Source organism: Rhamphochromis sp. 'chilingali' (genome assembly GCF_963969265.1).
Source record: "Rhamphochromis sp. 'chilingali' genome assembly, chromosome: 7".
NCBI classification, from domain to species: Eukaryota; Metazoa; Chordata; class Actinopteri; order Cichliformes; family Cichlidae; genus Rhamphochromis; species Rhamphochromis sp. 'chilingali'.
Genome location: NC_137934.1, coordinates 38,378,116 through 38,402,376, shown reverse-complemented (window position 1 = coordinate 38,402,376; position 24,261 = coordinate 38,378,116). Strand labels below are relative to the sequence as shown.

The 24,261-nt window shown below is 41.5% G+C and overlaps 1 protein-coding gene across 11 annotated transcripts in view; it reads left to right on the top strand.

Annotated features, from left to right (window-relative positions):
• The window catches only part of nav3 (neuron navigator 3), a 403,657-nt gene that overhangs the window by 358,804 nt on the left and 20,592 nt on the right, over positions 1-24,261 (top strand). For 8 of the 11 annotated variants that reach the window (XM_080886470.1, XM_080886471.1, XM_080886468.1 and 5 more), the window contains 11 exons: positions 7,621-7,744; positions 9,969-10,278; positions 10,809-11,535; positions 12,768-13,193; positions 13,904-13,945; positions 16,467-16,624; positions 16,891-17,085; positions 17,480-17,532; positions 19,847-19,870; positions 21,047-21,070; positions 21,280-21,357. In XM_080886470.1, the coding sequence (XP_080742596.1) occupies positions 7,621-7,744; positions 9,969-10,278; positions 10,809-11,535; positions 12,768-13,193; positions 13,904-13,945; positions 16,467-16,624; positions 16,891-17,085; positions 17,480-17,532; positions 19,847-19,870; positions 21,047-21,070; positions 21,280-21,357 (2,161 nt within the window). The remainder of the gene's footprint in view (positions 1-7,620; positions 7,745-9,968; positions 10,279-10,808; positions 11,536-12,767; positions 13,194-13,903; positions 13,946-16,466; positions 16,625-16,890; positions 17,086-17,479; positions 17,533-19,846; positions 19,871-21,046; positions 21,071-21,279; positions 21,358-24,261) is intronic. The other 3 variants (XM_080886469.1, XM_080886466.1, XM_080886472.1) reach the window with 2 other exon arrangements.

Genomic DNA, 24,261 nt, shown 5'->3' with positions numbered 1-24,261 from the left:
GATGTAGAGATTAAGATCCCTCACCACCTGCTCTGAATCTGGCAGTAAGTCTGATGTCCCTTTTTTCTCCTCACAGATGGACTCCTCCATTTTATCCAATCAAATCCTCACATGGCTAAATTTATCATCCTGGTACCTAAGCAAACCAGCATCATAGATTATGCACGGAGCTGTTAAATAGGCCTCTAATGTCATCCTACAGAAGAGATGAGGAACAGACTTTGGAGGTCTCCCATGATGCTCTTGATTATTATCAGTGTAATTTTACTGATTATTTGGTCTGGGGTGTTTCCAATGAACTGAGGTGATGTGTTTTAGTTGGTGTGTTTTGTCTAGTGTCAGTCCAAAACCCAAACATTTCTTAACAGTATGCTTTTGTAGTTTATTGCTCACATTTTCTTCAGAAAATACAAAAATGCTGCTGACTTACCGTCACATGCCGTACTGTATTTGTTTGTATGGAGCTTTAAATCATATTTTAGTGAAGTTTCCAGCTTCAGGCCAGTGGAGGAGGAGGAGGCTGGTGGTTGGACCAACTGTGGCTTATGCGGGTTATTTGTTTGCATTTGCCAGCAGCTTGCCATAGACTTGAACAAACCCCTGCTGGGATGTATTAGCCTGCTGTAAACCCTACGGTGCTGAACAGCTAAAGACTTTGTTGTTGTCTTTGACTGCATTGCAGTAGGACGTCTGGACACATTAACCAGTCAGGCCAGGCACTGCTGTTGTCCTGCTGGCTCACTGCTTAGCAGCAGACATATTTCCAGCCCATCCCTCCAAGGTCACCCTGCTCCTTCCTTTAATTGAGTTGTGTCGAGGTGAATTCGATTCCACAGTCAGTGCTGGGTCTGATTGTTAAGTTTGTTTGCTTTTTTTCTGGGACATTTCTTATTTTAAGTAAATGCTGCTTGACTTCTCTTTCCCAACACAGCAACCAGCATCCAGTTCACTTTTACTTCTCCCTGATAAAGTACATTTCTGCCATCAGAGACCAATCTTCAGTTAAAATTAAAAGACGAAATGGAATGCTTAGCGTTAGCATTGAACGGGAAATCCAAAGAAAATGGTTAAACCCCATGGCTCATTATGTCGGTGATGTCTTGGAAGCTTTTCTAATCAAGTGTTCAGCAAAACAAAACTACGTGAATGGAAGTTCACTGGTGAAAAGAAATAAGCTCTATAGTTTTTCTTTGCCTAAGAATCAAAGAGGGGAGTCGTGAATCTGTCTAATTATATCCCAACGCAACGCTGCGTGGACAGTCGTTGCTGAGCATCTCACGCATTATTCATGAGGTCACTTCCAGTCAGAGGCTTTTACCAAAGACAGAACAAATTCTGCTCCCCAGAATAGACCTTCCTCTTTGATTTGACTCTATTCTGCATTGTCATCGTCATTTAATTAACCCTTAGTAACCCCCTGCTGACGACATGTCTTCCTGGCACTCCTTGGCTGGCAGAGGCCCATCCTGGTTGGGAGGGGAGACGAAGAGAGAGGAGGGGGAGCTGGCAGTAGCAGTGGGTAAAAGTGGAAGACTGAGTGACTCCTTTGCTCCTCTCTCTCTCTCTCTTGTTTCCATTTTCTCTCTTGACTCCCAGTCGAGCCACAGCTCCTAGCTTCTCTGCTAGGTGGGGTTTTGCCTCTTGGTAGTGTAGGCGTGGTATTGAACAAAGTAGAACTCTTCTTTGATAAAACAACAGACAGCACCCAACCCATGGGAGGTAAGTTGATGGCAAAGCTGGAAACTGCTCTATACCCAAGCTCTGTTTTGAACCTGTGAACACTGTCGTGTGTTTTGAGCACCGTCATATTGTACAGTTTGTTCTGATAGCTCGGCTCTGTAAGAACTCCATCCGAGGAGAAAATGAGCCTATTGCTTGCAAATCATTTCAAGTCTATGACTTGCATTTTTTAATGGTTTTTTTTTTTAAGTCTTACTGCAGGAGCTCAGTGGCATTAATTTGGATTAGTCTCTATGCAAATGAGTGCTTTCCATTTACATTATTTAAGTCTCTACATTTGTCCTAAGAGGTATTTACTGTTTCAAAGACAATCCACTCCACTGTTTTAGACTAAATTAAAATGCTGCTCATCAGGTTTGATTATTATCTCTGAATGTTTTTTATTGTTTGGTCGTCTGAGGTAATCATTGTGTTCATGTCACTTCAATTTCCTGTTTATCCTCGTCATTTAAATGACTGTCTTAGTGTTGTTTTTTTCTTTTGACAAATCTTTCTTTTAGCTGAAAACATAAAAATGAACACACTTAAATGTGTTCAATGTGACAAACTTACGTGTTTTTCTTTCCTGATTTGTTACATAAGAGGTCCTCTGAGGAAATGTTTCATTCTTTCATCTGTACGATACCAATTTAATACTTTTCAGTACTACCGCCTCCAAATATTTATTAAAGTACTCGTCAAAATCACGCTTATCACCAAGATAAAGTGTAATCCCGAGTGCTAGCCTTTGCTCACGTCGCTAATAGCATTTCTCCTCTGGGCTGTGGAAGGAACAAGACCAGCTGTATTGAATATTGCATGAGATGATGTTTGCATGGTTGAATGGAGCCCTTCAATGCATTCACAGCATGGAGGCACCTTGCGAAAATCAAAGATTTACAATAGAATCTGCAGTGAAATAAAAACATCAGTCCAGCAGGTAGCTGTCTTTAGCTCATGAGCACTTTTTACTCAAGCTCCTTTTGGGTCAGCAGGTGCCTTGTTAACGTCCTTTTTTGTAGATTTTCCATGCTGAGATTTCCCCAGCAGGTCCCGGGGACTTAAAAATGGGCCAAACCTTTTTATAGCACTAGTTACCTTACAGCTCGATACCACTGAATCTGTCCTATACTGACTTATAACAAGTTGCACTATGTAGGACATTACAGCTGGAGACGTCACAGCATCACGAGGGAAGTCGCATGTTTTCACACTATGACTTGATTCACACCATCTTCTCATTTTACTGCCTTGCTTTTGAAATAAGGGAGAGAAGCCAGTATCTCCACTCGAGTAGTCTGTTCTGTACATTGTGACTTATTGTTAATTTAAGAAGCTATGACACAGAAGTCCGGCCCGCCTGCCTCCTGCTGTTGGGTTACTGAGTTCGTCTGTGCCATTTTTAAGGATACCACTCTCTCCAGTAGGAGATGCTGTGACGTGCAAGTCTGAGAGGAGGAGCTTGGTTAATCAGAGTTCTGCCAGTTTCAGGGAGTCATCCTGATAAAATATTCAGCCCCTTACAGTCAGCCAGGCTCTAAAGCGGAGGAGGAGAATGTATTGTTGTTTTCTTTTTGTATTATCAACACTTTATCCCAGGAAGTTCCACAGAGCGTGGATGCTGCTCTGCAGCAGTCCCCAGCCAAATCACACAAACCAAGACCAGTAATCCATTACTGTTCACTGAGCTCAACTAACACTGAAGCTCCAGTAATAGGAGTCTTCTCTGAGCTCTGTGCAGGATATGTGGGAGCTGATCAATACCGGTGCTCAGCTGTTACCTGAATTTGTGCTGAGATATCTGGAACTTATTTTCCTTTGTTTTGTTCAGTATATTTTGTGTGATTAGAATCCCAAAATATCATCTTGTTTATTCCAAGAATTCTCAATTTTTCTCCAAATATAGCACCAACATTAGCAACACTGTCTCACTAAAGAAAGATGCTGCCATTGCTCATTATACTGTTTAACATAAATTGGTTGAAGATGGATTGTTAAAGAAGTGAATGATAAAGATATTGATCATCTGCATTTTGTAGTTATGCATGCAGCAATAATTCAGCATGATTCAGAGTTAATTATGTAAAAAGTCATTCAGTCGTTCCCCGACCGTTCAGAAAAATTCTTCACAAAGATGATTTTTAATTTTACATTAGAGAGGCCACCAAAGAATGAAAGGGCAATCTGTTGTTACCAGGGGACCAGTGCAAAATAAGTCTTATTTTGAAGTCAGTGAGCTTTTTCACTGCCATCTGCCTTTGCTTACTTATTATGATGATAGTTTCCCACTGCTGTTTCACCATTCCCTCATTTGCATTTTGTAACTGCTCAGCACTTGATTTATCGAGTCCAGTTAATCTCAGTTTGGAGGAAATTCCAAACTGCTAACAGTGTGTAAACAGAGACGTTTTAAAATAAGCTTGAATGATTTTTGGTGTGCAAAACCATCTGTCTTTGATCTCTGCTTATCCTGTCTTAAAAATAGAATTTAATGTTCAGCTTTTCATATCAATAATTTTAAGTTTAATTAGACATAAAAGACATCTTTCTGTGTTTCTGCTAACAAAAATGTTTTTTTGGCGGGGGTTTTATTTTGGAGGGCTCCCAAGTTCATTTGGAGGTTTAAGTTAGACTCCATCTGCCCCTGTTGTCTGTCACGCTGAGGAAGGCTGGTCTCACAGGAAGCAGCAGTGTGCGGCGTAACTCCCCCTGTCACTTTTGTAGTTTGTGAGACAAGCTGTGCTGAGCAAAGGGGTAACTTTAAATCAGATCATGAAGGTGACCTGGCAGCCTGTCACCACCAAAATTTTAAATGCATCTTAAAACCAGAACAAACCTGTACAGTTACCCTGGACACTCATCCAGTGAAAGGTAAGCCGCAGTATCAGCTTAAGAGGAAAAGATTAAAGCAAAGCAAGCCAGGCATGTTTCACTGCCATTGATCAAGCTTTGTTTGTAAAAGTCTGGCATGTGCAGAAACACACTGAGTGCAACACTTGGTTTGACTTGTGTTTGATATTAGAAGCTCACTCTCAGTGCTCAACAGCAGCTTCTTTTTTGTTGAATAGCTCCTCTAAAGCTGGAGATACACGACTGAAAAGCTCAGACTGACAGCTGGGATAGCATTTATTTTTTGTGCGACAAGCTTCTGCTGTGCTTTATTCCTCCATCTCTGAGACGTTTTTCCAATAATGGCTTTGAGTTGAAGGAAAATGAAATCTCAGAATAAAAAATTAGAATGACAGAATAAGAAATTGGCTTTTGATTAGAGCAGGGCGATATGACCAAAAATATCTATCACGATATAAATTTTAAAATTTGCGATAACGATATAACTGACGATATAATTGACGATATAATTGACACTAGACAAAATACTTTACAACTCCACAACTTTAGTGCAAAAAACCCCATTAATGTATTTTCACTTAAACAAGCAGCTGTTTTTTTATGTGCATTGAAGTTATATAAAAAATTTACAGTGCAAATTCCTTGCTGACATTTTAACCAAAAGGTATTTCCAGTGGAAATTGGCCGACATATCCTCAGCATAACCATGTATAATATCCACAACTTAAAAAGAGGTTACACACACACACAATATGGTAATATTATGTTGAAGCACAGTACATATCATACATATCACTCCGCGAGGCTCCTGCCTAATATAGCCGTAATGCTCCGGCAATCCATCAAGCGGTGCGGGTTCGTAGCTTAGCAAAGTCGTACTAAAACATTTGACAGATTTTCGAGCGCCGTGTACATAAAATCGTTTCGAGGTCAGTAAACACAACCAGAATTCATGCATAAGGCACACGGGATTATAAGGGGCACTGTCGATTTTCAGAAAAAAAAATATCAGTGGCGCGGCTGCCCCTCTGTTGGTCTTCCATGGTCTCTTGTGTTCTGGGGGCCTCTGGATGTCTGGAGTTTTGATCTCCTCCATACCCGCTTCACACCCTGGAGGACGGGGCTGTGGCCCCCCCACACTCCCTAGCAGATCATTACAGATCTTTTTTTTTTTCTCCATACAGGTGACCCAGGAGTTCTTTTTTTTTCTCTCTCTCTTCCCCCCCCCTCTCACCGTCTCTTCTCCCCTTTGGTTTTCTTTCTTTCTCTCCCCCTCTTTCTCTCATTCATTCCCCCTGTCCTATTTATTTAAAAAAAAAAAAAAAAAAAAATGACAAAGGATGAACTGAAGCTCTGCCATCACGTAATGTCGCATACTGCTGTTTCTGATGTCATTTAGAAAAAAAAAAAAAAAAAAGAAAAAAAAATATCAAAGGATTGATTTTAAGTGTGCTGTATTTTCCAAACAACACGGTAATAACGACGGCCCGCTAGCATGCGCTACCAAAAATAGTGCTTTGTTGTGTATCTGACGGACGAAAGCCAAACCAGTTCCACACCACTGAAGTTGCAGCATTTTTACAAACCAATTCTGGTTCATCCGTTTCATTTAACGATCCGTGTTCGCTCTTCTCATTCTGCGTCGCCGCCATGTGCGTATGTAAACCTAGGCACTGCGCATGCGCGTTTTACCCATATTCTATCGCGATATTTCATTTTCCTATCGTTGCCCAAAATTACACCGGTATTACCGTGAACGGTATGATATAGCCCAGCCCTACTTTTGATGTTTGCTTTTGTGCTTTTTTATAGAAATATTTCTTTTTACATGGGGCAGGTTTTTTTCCAGCCTAAATTTCTAGAAATGTTGATCTCATTACAGATTGTTTCACCTAAAGTTTCCTGCAGACATTATGAGTCAGGGGCCTGGTCAGATTTGGGCTGTGAAGATAAATGTTGCTCATTTGAAATCTGTCAGAAGACCAAATCAATTTTGCATTGCACCAGTGGACAACTGGGTTGCTAGGTGTCTGCTCACCGCTAAATTCATTACAGGTGTCAAGTGAATATACACCACCGATTAATATTTAGTGCCTACACTCAGGCACTGTGTTTTTGTACACCTTGGTTTGGGAAACAGGAGTAGAGTAGGTTTCTCTCTTTATTATCATGCCTAAAAACACAATTAAAAGGAACAAAAGTCAAGTTATATGCATGTTTTAAGCATAACAGCTCTTATGCTTTTGACTCAACAGCACCATCATTTTCTCTGGGCTTCTTCTGCACATGTCTGCACATCTCCAGCTCTCCTACTATCCCGCCTCTCCTGCTTTCTGGGTTCTCCATTTCCAGAATTTCATTCTTTATGTTTTTAATTCTGATTTTATCATTTTTTTTTAACAAAATGAACATTTGTGACATATCAAAGCCCCTTGACATTGTTGTCTGTTTGAATATTATAGGGTGATGTGGTGTGAGCACTCATTTCGGTACATCTTTATTTGTTTTTTCAGAAATTAAAGTCTTGGAGCTATTTGGTTAGATTTGTCATGCTAATTACGGGTGTGTCATCGAAACACACACAGACCAACACACAAAGGCAAACACACACAGATGAGACTCGATATGTTGGTATGTAAACCAGTTGTTGTGTGTGAGGACTGTCAGGACTGTACATGTGTCTGTGAGCTGTCACATCTATAGTGCCGGCCGACTCTCAGTTTGCCTGTCTGAATATATGTGTGTAAGAGCTCAGTGAAAGCAAATACAAACTAATGTATTATTACTGCAGGTGATTAATTATGTCTGATAGTAGCAAATAATGCTTGAGCTTGCAAACACAAAAATTTACATTACATTACAAATGTCATTTTGTGGGGAAAACAATTAAACTGGGAAGTCTCAAAAACTCATGATATCAAATTATGCACTAAAGGAGCACAGCGGTTTGATGACTGGAAATGATTTGCTATCGTGGATGGTTAAAACTTCATTCTTCTTGTGGCCTCACCATTGTCTTCTTCTTTGTCCGTTCTCTCTCTCCTGTTGTAGCTGGGACGACAGCAGCTCAGTGAGCAGCGGCCTAAGTGACACGCTGGACAACATCAGTACTGATGATCTGAACACACCTGCATACTCCTGTGTCAGCTCATCGCGCAAAAGCAAAGGAGCGCAGGTGAGCACATAAAAAATAACCATTCGATAGCCTCAAATAGGCTCACAGCTGGGATAGCCACACGTTGTCTGTGGCTCGTCATCATCTATGACTTTTTTAGGCTTCTGTTCCATGTCTCTGCCTCTATGGGTTCAGGCAAAATTACTCATTTGTTAATTAGAGAGATTACCATAAATTCTGGTGCAGATGTTAATGTTTACATTAGTACCACCATATGTCATAATGCTTCATTTTCATTTATTTATGTGGCAAAAATATTATAAGTTGCTACATATAGTATGATTGGGGGGGTTTAGTATTAATGGTCACAGGTCAGGATGAATTTGATTAATGTTACATCTGCTAAGCATCAAAGTTATTATACAGGTTCACATTAAACTGTTTATTTTAGCTTTGCCCATTTATTTTCAACTGTAATTTCAGTTTGTTTGACTCTTTTCAGTTCAGTTTTGATTGTTTCCTTGGTCAGTTTTTATTATTTTCATTGTTAGTTTTAGTTTCTTTGATGATATTTGTCTAATATCTAGTTATTAGAATGAAAGCACTGCCGTGAGCGGTGTAGTGGTTAGCACTATTGCCTAGGTCCTGGGTCTGAATCCACCGTCTGGTTGGGACCTTTCTGTGTGGAGTTAGCCTGTTCTCCCCGTGTGTGCGTGGGTTCTCCGACTTCCTCCCACAGTCCACAGACATGAAGTTAATGGAGTTTAGGTTAATTGGTGATTCTAAATTGGCCATAGGTGTGAATGTGAGTGTGAATGCTTGCCTGTCTCTCTGTGTTAGCCCACACAGGGTGTACCCTGCTTCTCACCCTATGGCAGCTGGGATAGGCTCCAGCCCCCCATCAACCCCCATGACCATGAATTGGATAAGCAGGAAAAAATTAGATGGATGGATGCACTCATAGTCATCTACTCTCCCATAATCTCATGAAATATATGCACTAATACCTCCTCATGTGTTTTAGTTAAATGTAATAAATGATAAGCATATTACCATCGTGACCATGGTGTTATTGTAGGATTAGTGTTTAGTTCAAAGCCGCACTCACAGAGCATGTAGCATCAAGTCTCAGTCATGATACCTATAGAGCAATTAGCAGCTGTGAGTAACCAGTGTTAGTTGCACAGTAATTATCTCCCAAACTAAAACACATTTCCTGCCGTGACCAACTTGAAAATCACGACTTTGCATGTCTTGTCACATCTTGTTATTTAAACTTTCACATTTCTTTCAACTTTGTGTTATGTCTTGATCAAGGCACACACCAACAATTTTACACGCTTACTTGACTTGCTTTGTTACCGTTGGGATAAGCTCCCATTATAAACTGGCGGTGGAGTGTGTGAAAGAAGCAGGCATGGAGGGTTTCATTTTTTTTGGTGTTGCATTGCATTGGGGCAATGTGGGATTGAGGATTTATGGTGATTTGACATTTCCTTTGATAATATTGCAACAATAGCACCAAATCACAGCAGTATGCATACTTGCTATAGTGAGAGCAGGACTGTATAGTTTTATAGTTTGAACAGTTCCTATTTTTCTTAATTTGATTTCTATATTTGTGCTCAAGGAATTAACTGTGGACAGAGGGCCGGTGCTCGGTTCTCCTCAGAGACGTTCACCGTATTCTGCCAAGTATTCTTGGCCCCTCATGAAATACCTAACAGACTGGGCTCTTAAGAGACTCTACCGTTGCTAGGGAGACTGACCATCTGTTCCGGTAGGCTAGCTGTCACTGCTATGTGTTTGAGTTTGTGTGGGTGCGTTCATATGCGCCTCAAAAGCAGAGATCTGGATGTGGGAGATTCCAAAGATAGCTAACACTTCACATGCAGACATAAACCACGCTGCTCAGCTTGTGCAGAGACTTACTTCTTTTTGCTGACTCTTTGCTGACTGTATTGCTTTAGTGTGTCACCTTTCAATAGTTTAAATATTGCATATAATTTTCAAAGCATTGTGACTTATTTGATTTCTTCCATTTAAGGCAGGGTTGACAAACCAAGATATAAAACTTGCTTGCAATCATTTCCTGTCACTGCATTTTTTTTTTTTGCATTCTTTATAAATATTGTTAAGGAACTGCAGTGATGATCAGGTAATGCTTTTAAGACTTACTGGTATAAACTGCAGCCCAGAAGCATTACAGTTTTGTTACTGAATTCTTCCATCTATTTATCAGTTTGTGTGCACTCCCTGATTCTCTGTATGACAACCCCCACAGTCCCAGAAAGGAAGCAGATCCAAGCATGCGGAGCAGGTGGTGAGCAGCAGTTGGGCTGGAGCTGAAGACCTGAAGAAGGTAGAGGAGGAGCTGGATGCAAGCATGGATCCTAGCAGTGGCTCTTCCCGTTGGAAGACCTCCTCGTCTTCCCCATCCTCCCAAACCCAGGGCCAGTATGAGGACGCCAGTCAGAAGGCAGCTGCGCTGGCCCAGATGTCCCAAACAGGCTCATGGAGAAGGGGTATGACAGCCCAGGTGGGCATTACACCACCCAGAACCAAGGGGACGTCCGCTGCCCTGAAAACACCAGGTAGGAGAGGAAGCCTGCCATCTTTGTCTAGAAGTGATTTTGGAAGTAGAGCAATTATACAAAGCGATTATAGACTGGGACAGAATTAAAATGTGACTTTTTGAACAAAGGAGACTCCATTTAAAAAAAAACCCTAATCTACAACATATATTGATCGAGTATTACTGGTATTAATATTAGAACATTAAAAATGATTGTATCTAGGTGATTTCCTAGTGAATGTTTTTCACATCAGACATCAGAAAGTGATCTTTATAGAAAGAGCAAAAATAACTTTAATGGGCTTACGTGACGCTGAAGAAGAAGTCGTAATAATAATGTTGATTTAAGATGAACATGACTGAATCTTAAATGTTTACTAAACACAGCGAGTTGTGCTTCAGATAACTTGGTTGGCTGTAGCATGAGCAACGATTGCTGTGATTCTGGCTGTGGGCACCAATATATTGATTCTATGGCACCAAAGGGTAAACTCCGAGTACAGATGATGCGATGATTGGTGATATTTTTGGATTTGTGTACTTTGACAGGCAAAACCGATGATGCAAAAGCCTCAGAGAAGGGTAAGGTGCCTTCCAAGAGCTCATCTGGCATCCAGCGCTCACCCTCAGACGCTGGCAGGAGTAGTGGGGACGAAGGCAAGAAACCCCCTTCTGGCATCACACGCCCACCCACCACAGGCTCATTTGGTTACAAGAAGATCCAGGGTGCCACTGGCACGCTAATTACCTCCAGTGGTGCGATACTCGCCAGTGGCTCAGCCACCCTGGGCAAGGCACCCAAATCTTCAGCTGCCATCAGCAAAGGTGCAAGCATCAGTGGTGTGCGGAAGACCAGTCTGGATGGCTCACAGCCCCAGGATGATGGCATCCTGCTCAGCTGCAGTGGCTCGAAAGTGACCCTGCAGTACCGCTCCTTACCCAGGCCAGCTAAATCCTCCAGTGGGGTGGCCGCAGGGCGCAGTGGGCATCGCTCCAGCTCCAGCAGCATCGACTCAAATGTCAGTGGCAAGTCAGCTGGTGGGGCAACAACGCAAACAGGCACTAAACGCAGGGATGGAAAAGTGGGCTCAGAACGCTCTAGTCCCATCACCATCAACCAGACCGATAAGGAGAAAGTGGCGGTGTCAGATCAAGACCCAGCAGCAGGACTATCCACCTCCCCAAAGTCTAGCCCCACCTCCACCTCAACAGGCCAGTCAGGCCTCAGGCAACCAGGCTCCAAGTACCCCGATATCGCTTCTCCAACCTTTCGCAGGTCTGATACACCATACGCACACACTGCACTCATTCTGTCTTTGTCCCTGACTTTGTGTTTCTGTGTGAATCCAGCATTTCATCACATTTCTTTTTCAATTCCCTGATTGTTAGTTAAAAGCAGCATCTTTTACAGCAAGGAAATTTGGGGCAGTTTTTATTGAAAGACTGAATCTTTTCACCATATCTTCTCCAGAATTTAGGCGAGTTTAATCCATTATGATACGTGGTGTTTAGTGACGCTTTTCCACTGCAGGTTATTCCCCAGGTTTCTATAACGGAGAGAAAAGATATCCATAATGTCAAAGTTTCACTTAAAATATATGCCATCTCTATCAATTTTAGATATGTTTGGATGTGCAAGATGAATATCAGACACTTAATAAATCATATTAGATTGCCTCCGTGGAAATATTGATAGAGTCAGTAGACTTGGCTGCATAGCTAAGGGGTGCCATAACATAGATTGCTCCCTGGTGTAGCTGATAAGTCACTGCAAATGCAACACATCTTTACCCTGAAGATGAGGGTCTGATGGCTTTTCATTCAGCAAATTCAACCCAGCAGTGTTTATCAGAACTGACAAGAGACAGGACTTTCTCTGCACACCAGTCCCTCACTCATTAGAAGCATGCATTCGGCAGGCGCGTCCAAACATCCGTCCCATCCAATCTGTCAAGCCAACACGTTTCATCTGCATGTCATAGCTTTTTTTCTTCCCCCCAGAGTGTGTCACCTATATATTGTGTGATTGCGGTGACAGAGTGGGACAGGCACAAGCAGAGTAGCAGGCTGCCTGAGCATATGCAGAAGGCAAACAGGGTTGAGTGGCCTAACAGATTAGGTTATTTAAAGTCACAGGGTTGAAACGGCGAAGCTGTGAAGCAGATGTGTCAGTGTAAATCACTGAGGGTTCACATCTAGCCGAGGTCGAGTTCGCTGCCAGGGAGAAATGTATTGTAAAATGTGCTTAATATTTTTTATCTGTTATATAAAGTTGTTGCTACAGCAAAGCAAGGGGATGTTTATAAAAGCTGCTTTCCACTATCCTAAAATGGGTTTCTTGTGACCATTGTAGTAGTTTTCTTTGTAATGTTTGACCAGTGAGATCACTGCACTTGTCACACCCGAAGTATACCAGAGTCCTTAAATTTTCCAGTAAGGATCTTGCAGATGCTCATCACTTGTCTTTTGAGCATTTCTAAATGATTGCACCCACCTCTCTGCCCTCAGATTGTTTGGTACCAAAGCTAGCAGCAAGGCCAGCTCTCCTGGCACGCCCGACTCTGGCAAGTGCCCCTCAATACTGGGCAGCCCGCACGGCACACTGGCGAGACAAGCCAGTCTGGACTCGCCTTCCTCTGGCACTGGGAGCCTGGGCAGCGCTGGCGGCCTGAGCGGTGGCAGCAGCCCTCTGTATGGTAAAACCCCAGACATGTGCACCGACTCCCCGGCCTCCAGCCCAGCCTCTGGCCTCTCCCTGCCCTCCAACGCTCGGCCCTGGCCTGCCTGTAGCTCATCTGCTGGCAGCAAGGACACACTGAGCTGCCAAAGCATGACCAGTCTGCACACCAGCTCTGAGTCCATTGATATGCCGCTGGGCCACCATGGGCCCAAGGTTACACGAACCGGCAGTGTCAAGTCCACCCTGTCTGAGGGGTGAGTAACAGGGAATACGATTGGGAAGAATCGTATTCATTGTTTCATTTGAGAACAGAGACAAAACGTTTATCTCCCTATCCTAAGATGTAGACATACAATACAGATGAATAACAGAAAGAAATCATTCATTCACAAAACAGTTTGGTTCAATTTAAGTTTCTTTTTCTGGCATGGTTTTGATACTATAGAAAATAAATAAATAATACCTCCTCTACTCCTAAATTTCACATATCTGCTAGTTCAATCAGTAGTTATTGTCTCAAAGTACTATAAGGATAGCAATTAGCATTAAAGACATTTAACAGTCCTGATAGTTTCACAGTCCAAAGCCATGACAGAAAAAATACCACAGTAGATCATTTCTGACACCCATTCCTACGTGTAGCCTCTATAAAGGCCTTTCCATTTTTTTGTCCACACACTTTGCATGAATTACATCATAGAGCATAGAAGCAGCAAACACATTTATTTCCCCTCACTAGTTCAGCTGTCTCAAAAATGAAACAATCTCAATTCTGCCTGTTTTATCCACGTAGTCTTTTGCACTGAGGTGCATTAGTAATGTCTTAATGGATTTTCCATTGTGTGCATCTTTGTGTATGTCAAAAGTCAAGTTTGTAAAATGTGACCAGTTCTTTTTCTTGTGTATCACAAAACAAATGTTTACAGGTGTTCATCTAATTTGCTCATCCTCTGTGTTTTAACAGCATGCCACTTGACAGAAACACACTTCCCAAAAAAGGACTGAGGTACAACACATTTGCAGCCACATTCCATGTAGATCACATGCATACATGCATCTGCATTCTAATGTCAGGCTTTCCGTGTTGTTTTTCATGTGTCATTATTTGCACAATCCATAGCAGTGTTTCCCAGGTAAAAGTCATCAATAAACAGTAAAATATTTACTTTAAAGCAGGGGTGTCCAACTCCAAGCCTCAAAGGCGGTGGCAGCTGATTTAAATGGGTAAATGACCTAAATGGCTAAATGGTGATGAACGAATCATTTGATTCAGGTGTGTTGACCCAGGGTGATATCTAAAACCTGCAGGACACCGACCCTTGAGGCCTGGAGTTGGACACCCCTGCTTTAAATTATTAGATAAATGAATCGATAAAAATTATTAACTAGTTTTTCAACCACTCTCCATCAGTTCATGTTCAGAATTATGTATAATTAGGCTGAGGTGATAATGATAAAGTACACAGGTTTGATAAGGATGTGGGTCAATGAAAAACTACTGCTCAATAAAAACTTTTTGAAGATTAAATAAAAACTGAGAGTCGATATTAAAAAAAAAATGAGCGTAAACATTTATGTTTACACCATCTGTTTACATCCTAAGTATGCTTAATAGCTCTTTTATGAACTGCAGATTTACAGTGTGTGACTCCTTTAGTGATACAAGCAGATTGGTTCTGATTATATTAGCACTTAAGTCAAGCACTGATCAAAGGCTGTTGATAAAAAGCAAACATCGCCACCATAATCTCACCTAAATGGATGGTTAATTCCCTTGAGACACTAATAAAGCATGACCTGCTTTATCATCCATAATTTACAAATGAATATCCTGTTGTGTTTATTAAGACTTTAAACTACAGAGCCTAACTCACCAGGAAAATGTTTATTGAGGTCACAAGCATTGTTTTCCCACAGTCTTGTTTTCATCTTGAGGAGTCAACCCCCGCTGCCTAGGAATAATGTCGTTTGAAAACCTCCTTTTTTTAGCCCAATAAACTATGTCCATCTTTTCACATACAGTCTGTTTACATTTGACTAAATATATAGGGAACTCATATTTGAGTCTAGTTGTGGATTTTTTCTCTTTCAACTTTTAGAGTTTTTTCCCTTCTGTTTATCATGCAATTATGTAACAAACTCTGGAGCTCAAATTAGATTTTGACTTCTTTGAATTGATGCATAAAAAAAAAAATCTCTAACATACTATGAATGCTATCTGGGATGATGAGGGAGCAGTGTGTTTTTCCATCTGTCTGCTTGTCTGCTTCTCTGTGCTCATCCTAATCCTACACTCATCTCATGCAAAGTTAGAAATGTGGCAAACGCAGCCACTGAGTTCTTTCTCGGCTTCCAAAAATGGCTTAAACTTTCCGATAACATTTGCTCTGTTAGCTGAGGCGAGTATAGAATGAATGTTTTGAATTTAGCTGTAACTGAGTGGACGGAAACTGAAGCACCATGACCTATTCATCACAGTGGCACAACTGATACAGGGAACAGCCTTTCCAGCCAATTATAGAGTACTGCTGGAGAGGTGTCGGATGGGGCATGCTGGGTGTTCTTTCATTTTTCGAGCATTTGACGCTCGTGCTATATGGAGCCTAAAACCATCTGATCTCGCACGACGCTTTTGCCTTTTTTGCCTCAGTGCGGTCTGCAGTGTTCACTTTAACGTTTTTATTGGCAATGACAATCTGTTTTCATCTTAAACATGCCAAATAGCTCTTTTATAAACTGTAGACTTTCTACATGGGGAGCTTAGATTAATAGATTTGCCTCCTTTAGTCATACGCTGTAAATAAGCGGATTGGTTGTGATTATATTAGCACTAAGTATACCGACTCAAACACTGACCCTTGGATATTTCAGTCTGTTCCATTTCAACTCCAGCTGCAGTCTGACAGCACTCAGTGCAATCTTAGACGCCCAATTGCTGCTGGAGAGAAAAGCGAGCACAGACACAGGACTAGAGCAGGGTCAGATGTGACAAGCGTAGTAATGGGGGCGTTGGAAGGAAGAAGCCGCTGAAAAGAGATGAGTGCAAACTCAATTATCATCCTCAGAGGATTAAATATGGCCGATTGTCATGTGTGCGATAAGGGGGGCTTCTGCTGCTGAATTACTTTAGAGTTTGGGAGAGAGGAGATCAACAGCAGAGTCTGTGTGTTTGGCAGCTTTAAGCCTGAGTAGTGTGTGTGTGTGTGTGTGTGTGTGTGTGTGTGTGTGTGTGTGTGTGTGTGTGTGTGTGTGTGTGTGTGTGTGTGTGTGTGTGTGTGTGTGTGTGTGTGTGTGTGTTTGTGAATATATATAGTTATTATACATAAATGACTGCATGCGTGTAGATGCATGCACATCCACTTCTGTGTGGTATGGTTTTTAATATTTTTATGCCATCTGCTCACATCCTTCTACTGTGTAGCTTCATTAGTTTACACGTCTTCATCACTTGAACTTTTAAGTAATAAAGTTCATTACTAAAAAGTAATGTCTTGCCTTGAGTTTAAACTGTGTTTTGTGGGTTTCAGATACCCTACCTCCTCCAGGCAGACATCTCATGAAGAAGGGAAGGAGTGGTTGAGGTCCCATTCAACAGGAGGTCTTCAGGATACTGGCAGCCAGTCCCCTCTGTCTCCTCCTGGAGCCTCTTGCACCACCACAGGAAAATACCACTACTCCAACCTCTGTGAGTCAAAAGGAAAAAACCTATTGTGCCTAAAATGTGTATATCGTATCAACAAAGGCTATGATAGACATATGAGCACAAAAAGGATCCTTGTGATATGATCTGTAATTAATTAAAGCATTCTTCAGTGCATAAATAAATAATCTGAGGTGATTATTATTTAACAACTTGTTATAAGTAGGTTTTTAGTGCCTGCATGAATGATTGATGACTGAAACGCACGTGAAAATATAACATGGTAGATGTATATGTTTTGCTCTGTGCAGTGAGCCCCACCAACATCAGTCAGTATAACCTGCCACCAGGCAGCAGCAGCATGAGCCGCTCCAACAGTATCCCCACCCAGGACTCCTTTGACCTGTATGGAGAGGGTCACCCACTGGGTGGCAGCGCAACCTCTCTGGAGGAACGACCACGTGCCATCAGCCGCTCTGGGTCCTTCAGAGACAGCACTGATGAAGGTGAGACACACACTCATTCTCGACGGACTGTCCAGAACAAACCCAATTCCTCACAAAAAAGCTAAAACAGTGAAAACAGTTTTTACTGTCACTTTCAACAAAGCAAAGTCCCACCAGCTATCAAGTGCTTTGATACCAGCATTGCTGATAGGTCTCTGTTCTGGTCAGCATTTTAAATTGTTTTTTTTTTTTAGTCCCACAACTGATTGCAATTTTTCACTTTACATTTTCTGAATAAGTAAGCATAAGAGCTGCTGACCAATCAGCCAAATAATTTCTAATAATATAAGTATTGCAAACTGAGTCACAAGGTGAAGACAGTTAAAGGACAAATATCCACGTTTTACCTTAAAAGTCTTTGTTTACTCATGTGCACCGTCTCTGTGTCTTACAGTCCATGGCTCCTCACTGTCTTTGGTTTCCAGCACGTCGTCACTGTATTCTGCGGTAAGTATCTAAGAAGTGTGACAGAAATCCCTACTGAGAAAAAAACCCTAACCATAGCAATATATCTGAGATTTCACTTCTATTATTTTTTTCTGTAGTAATAGCATTCCATACAAACATGTCAATTTCTATATTGTAATATAAATAATTACTGAATCACTGTGTTCAGAAGGATTTTCAGAAAAAGGAATTGACTGTAACTATTTGCAAATATTTACCAGGACGGGGTGACAATATTTTTTTCAGTCCTAATTGATGCCTTCCTCCACTCACATAGAGCATTTTGAAGTTGGCAAAAGCAGTTTAGCATCTTCTCTGCCTTTCTCTTTTGGCTTCTAGCCTTTAAGAAGACGCCACTAGGGCTGGGCGATATGGCCTAAAATTCATATCGCGATATAATTTGAAGCATGTGCGGTAACGATATATATCGCGATCTATTCTTTTCTTCTGTATAACGTATTTTCCACACTATAAGGCACACTTAAAATCCTTTTGTCATCACCCCACCAGGGAGTTGGATGAATAGCGTGGACACTGAAGTTTGTGAATGCGATAACCTGAGATCAAGGCGACGTATGATAATGTGTTTTGAAATTGATACCATTGGTGCATCTACTGAAAATTTGAGTTCCAAATTCAGTGAACTCACATCCTGTGAACACAATATATCAAGGAGGATGTCATCTAGGACTTTCAAAGTGATGCCATAGGTGCATCTACATGCAGGCTGAGGGGTAACACTGGCAGCTGCCAGTAGGGATGGGTACCGGTATCGTTCTGACATAAACGGTAGTAACCAGACCGAAAAGCAGCGCACATTTTGGTGCTTTATTTCGGTGCTTTTTTTTCCCTGAGATGTCAGACACTTTGGATTCTAGCCAATCATTTTACGTTTCCAAGGATAGTAGGCGGGCCCAGGTACGTACGATCTTTTAGAGCAGAGCTACAGATTAAAAATGCCCAAGGCGAAGCGGGCAAAAGTCTGGCTGTACTCCACAGCAAACTCAGCAGCCTGCAACAAGTGCTTTAAGGTGATACTGTGCAAAGGATAACCTCCTTTGCACAGTATCACCCTAAAGCATCAAATCTAATGAAACACCTGGCGACGCATAGCGGTTTTTTAAAAGCCGAGAAATGCACCGTATTTGATAGCTTTGCTGCAAGAGCTCACACCGAGCACATCTACTGCGGGTGTGGTGCCTGTTATCGGACCCGGAGTTAGCAACGTCCCCCAAGAACCAGAAGAGTAGAGTCCTGGCCCCTAGCCCTGCCAGTGTAGCAGAAATGATGACGGATGATGATGGCGGCAGCAGCCGTTCTTCTCTGTGTGTGAAGCTTGATGTTGTTCGTGTGTAATTTACGTTGAGTAGGCCAAAAAGGCTAAAATGACCAAAGAAAAAGTGGAAAACAGTTAAACATGAGAGGCTTTTGGACAAAGTTTGTTTTTTCCATTGTTTAAGCACTGCTTCCAGCCAAGAGTGATACCATATATGCCCTATAGCTGCAGAAAAGCCTAACATTGTTAACTTTTTACACAAAAACAGCTAAACATAAGAGGTTTTTGGACAAAGTTTGTGTTCAACGGTTCAGCACCGTTTCAAAAGTACTAGTTTGTCACCGGTATTGGATAAAACCGGTGACAAAGGGATGGGTATCTGAAGATAAAACCTTCAGATACCCATCCCTAGCTGCCAGTATTTGAAACAAGATTGATCTTCAGACTGTTTCAAACATTTTTTCTGTTGAGCTCCAAACTTCATATGTTTGCATACAAAAATAAAATAAAACTGAAATCATCTTTATTTTTTAATTTGAAGGGTGAACATCTTTTCCGTCCTCTCCTATCAGTGATGTTACGTAGCATTCAGTCTTTCCCTTTTCCTCTCTATTTTTGTAGAAGACATGGCAAGTTTCTGTGACAGCATTTGTCTGAAGTAACAAATTCTTGACAATTTAGATTCTGCAGTAATAGCACATGCAGTGCTCGACTCTCGGATTCAGTGAGGTGGGGGATTAGTTGTAGCAAGAGGAATCGATTACCACACACGTCTGCCCGTTTCAGACTGCGCTAGCAATTTGCAAAGTAAACGTTCAGATGAACGATGGAGATGGTTTTGTTTACAAAGTTTTCCATCAGGTTGAGTCATTCTGTACATAAACCATTTCCTCTTTAATTTTTTACATTTTCTGTCATTTTAATCTACTTTTAATTAAAATGACCCTTTTCTTTGCTTTTGGTGCTTTTACTGATGGAACACATCTCCCCAGAGCAGCGATCAAATGTTTCTAAACTGTGTTTGCTTGATTCTTACAGACAGAGGAAAAAGCTCACTCAGAGGTAAGGGCGGCTAACATTGTGTCCATCTTTCTGTTTGCATGTATGCTTCTCCTTATCAGCTTTCAGCTAAACAGGCTTATAGTTAGAGCCACCGATGCTTTGAAACTGCTCGGTACAGCCACTGAGCAGCTCTGTGAAGGTTCGAGTGCCTTGTGTCTTGCTGTGCATCCCTAAAGGTTACTTTTGACCCATTTGATTTGATTTTGTGTGGGATTTAGTCTAAGATGTCACGTGCATGTCCCTGTTGGCTGATTTCTGTGTCTGAATGTCTTTGTGCTGCACAGCGTCTGTATTCAGAGACAATCTGTGCATGTCAATCAAAGCACAAACAGTGATATCTATTTGATCTCTGAACTAAACAAAAGAGTGTTTTGTGAATAAATAAAAGTAAATTCTGCAATCAATTATTTTAGCTCTATGTTGCATTGCTTTATCTAATCATGCGTTGATTTCATCTAGATCATAAATATCTACACATCCTTACTATTCTGCATAGCTTATTGTTAACTCATTACAAACACTTACTCTGTAATGGGATCCATGCCCTGACCTTTGGCTCTTGTTCAAAAAGCCTATTCAGTTTATCACTGATTCTACTTTGATTTTCCAGTTTTATGGTTTGACTTTCATCCCTTTTGTCTCTACATGTGCTTTAAGCGTAACTTTGGGTCAAACAGTGATCGCAAATACACTGCAGTGTTTGTTTTAACCCTGCCAGATAAGTGGAGTTTAGTATTCCGGGACAGCTCACTCTGTGCAAACTAACAGTTGTGGACTACAGTGACTGTGCAGTAAATCTAAACACATTTAGAATTCAAAACAAATAATAAAAAAGACATTATATTTTTGAGTGACTGAATAAAAATATACAGCTAATCTTATCATATGATAATCCAGAAAACTGTTCTTGCATTCTTGCACTGAGCTGTCCGCCTTGCTAAACTGAGACGTCTTGCTGTTGTGAATTATATAAGTATGAATTTCAGGTATTTGCAAAAACTTTTTGAACCATCTCAGGCATAAATGTCTCCATTTCCTCACTTTGCTGCGGAAACCATGAAAAGAACATTGCTGTGGCTTGTTGATAACCTCTGTCTCTGCAGCCACATCAGGACTTGCTATTTGATGGAGGCATGCAACATAGCGTTAATTTTTACTCTTTTCTTTTCAATCAAGGGCCAAACAGTCCAAAATTCCACGGTAATCCCCCACACTTTATGTTCACACTTCACTCCAGTGTCTTTTTAAACAGTTTCCCATGTGCCTGCACAGTTTTCTTTTTACATCAGAGTTATCACCATGGGAGTTGCAAATTCACATCGTGTTTACATCACAATCAGTCTTACTTTCTTTATGGTTTTTAGGCGCATTAACCGAATGTTCACATTTCGTTTTTCCTTCCCAACCAGCAAATCAGAAAGCTGCGTCGGGAGCTGGACGCCTCTCAGGAGAAGGTGGCGACTCTGACATCTCAGCTGGCTGCCAACGTGAGTTTATTTACTTCAAAAGGTGCCGTCAAAACAGCCTGAACATTTGCACGATAACCTGCTGTCAGAGAGCTTTTATGGGAAGCGCTGCTTATTGAAGGAGGAATACAAATCTTTAAGACACCCTCTAAATCCTTTGCTGTGTGTTTGAAGCCCTCATGTGTGTATTTGCTTTTGCCTGTTTGTAGGTTTGTGTCTGTTTTCTTGTCCCTGGTTAGAGCTTTTCCTTGCGTGTGCTCGTGTGTCTCATACAGCGAGGATTGTCTCTCTGCTTTTGTCTCAGCTGGTGGGTTTTCAGCAAAGAGCCTCTCCCGAATTCAATCAAGCAGAGAGAATAGAATAGAGATAGATGGCTGAAGAAAGAGAACAGGGAGATGAGGATAAGTGAATCTCGACACAAGTGCGTCATGCGTGGGTGAAACAGATGCAGAGACCTTCAACCCAAAGACAAAGTCGTTGTGGAGATTTAGTTAGACTGACTTCAGCATCTGACTCCACCTCCCTACCATCAATGCCAAGTGTCTGATCGTGCGTGGAAGCAGTCAGGTTGCTCGCTTCAGTCCTCTTCTTTGATCACAGAGTTGTGCAAAGCTGAAACTGAAGGCAGAGTGTGAAAAAGGCAAAAACAATTCACAGATATTTAAAAGAGCATTATATTTCAGTCTTTCCTGATGATAGTTGACTAGTTGTGCACAATAGCTGATGCAAAACCCTTTGCTTTGCTGTTTTTGGTACAAAGAAGTGTTGGGAAGTCATGTTACTTATTTATGACATGATGGGTGGATGTAATAAATGTAGCTGAGATTACATTTTATACAAATGTACTTTCTGATGCAGTTTATTCGCAGGAGCACTTAAAATTTATAGGTGACGAGTTGCACTGTGGATCCTCCACGTCGTGAAATTAAATAGCAGTGTAATATGCAACTAGTGTCATAACCAAGTCATATGTAAGCACAGACAAGAGAAACCCACATACACTAGTGACATATGCTAGAAGTGCATCACACTACATCTACATGATAGCATGGTGGGTTGCTAGTGTTCTAAGCTCATCTCATCCTCCCAGTGGGGAGTGTAACTGTGGCAATATCAACCTCAGGAGTCCTCAGATACTCTCCACCCACAGTCCAAATCTCATTGTGATGTACTCAAGACCTGCCACAGACGGGTTTTTTTATCATCTCTGTTACTGCCCACACTCTCACGTGTATGAGAGTGTATATTTATATATATATTTATAGGTGTATAAAAGCCTACACATTGTCACTGGTAGCAAATATAAGAACTCTTTGATGTGAAAATAAAAGTAAAAAGTTGTTTTTTTTAAATGTCAGTGCCTTAGGAAGAAGTTTTTAAAATCACTTATAAAATGTAGCTATTTATTTGTTAATTCTGTTCAGCTTTGGTGTGAAATAAAAGGTCATTTACATTTGTGTGTGGCTTTCACTTCAACCCACATTTTGTGAGCGTGACACGCAGCTTCAAGCATCAAAATGTCAAAGAATTTTTTCCCCAGCTGACAGAGAAATCTTACAGAATCTTACATTCCTTTGACAACAGTTTAACAATAACAAAGTCATGATGAAGGCAAAAGATACATTTTAAAGCTCCATGGGGAAGGTGTCGTCTTTCCGTGTCATCGCTCACTGGCGTGGTGCTTTTTCATTTCATCCACACAATTTATAAAAGAGGACCAGAGAGGAAATGTGCCGTGACTGAGGTCATCTTATCGTGATCTTATTACATTTGCTTTGCCGCTGCACTAACGATTATTATTATTTTTCTTGGGTTTGTGCAGGAAATTGAATGTTGATCTTATAAAATATATATTATGCTAAGACACAGTCAGTGTTCTCATACTGTCTCACCACTGCTTTTAGAAACACACCTAGCCTTGCCATCATTTTGATACACTAAATATTTTTGGTTGTATTGGAGCAAAATAGACCAGAATTAGCAAAACTGACACCCCATCCTGCTAAAGGGACTAGGGGGCAAAAGTATTAGTCAGTATTTTCTTTCAACCATGAAGGAGATTGGTTTTCCTGTCTTGGCTGACATACTGGGTTTAAGAGTTCATACAAGCAACCCTCCTCCCCCAGTCCCCCCCCCCCCCCCCCCCCCTCTTCTCACCCTTCACTTTGTCAGCCTGACCTTCTTCCCTCTCCTTTTTTCTCCTTTCTGCTCAGCTTAAAAAAAGAGTCAACCCTCCCCAATATTTCCTGTTCGTATTCCTTTCCTTTTCCTCCTTCCTGACTTTGGGCCTCCTCCTTTCGTCACCTGCCCTTGTTTTTGTACTGTACTACAGTGTAGGATGTAGCCCAGCAGTAGTTGCTGGCTTTGAACACAGTAGTCGTGACTCTGTGTCGTTGGTAACATATAACACCCTCGAGATGTTGTGTACATCGTCAGAGGTGGCATCAAGTAGCTGTGACTTTAAAGACTTTCTCATCATCTAGTTCTCTGATTTGGCCTACTGTCAACCTTTACCTGAGACCCCAGGATCAGGACAAGGGTCAGAAAACACTATCTGGCTCAAGCCTCCAGAACAGGACAGATGGTTCAGCCCTGGGATGCAGGAGAGTTTGATTGGTGCCTCCCTCAGAGCTGACAGGTGGGCTGGGGGTTGATGAGTTGGAGCCTCACAGGTGGAGTTGGAAAGAGATGTGGAGTTAGAGGGATGTGTCGGAACAGTTGGCATTTCTAAAGGTCAAGACCTACGCTGATTTAGCCAGGGACACAGAGTGGAAGAGGCAGCACAGGGTGCTACTCCGTGCACGTGTCTATTTATGGACTTGGATGGGCCAAATGTCGTCATAGGCATAGAAAGATGAGGACTTTTCTGATTTTGTCACAACTGTTAGAGGGCAAGATCAAGAACAAATGCTGCTGAATTCGGTA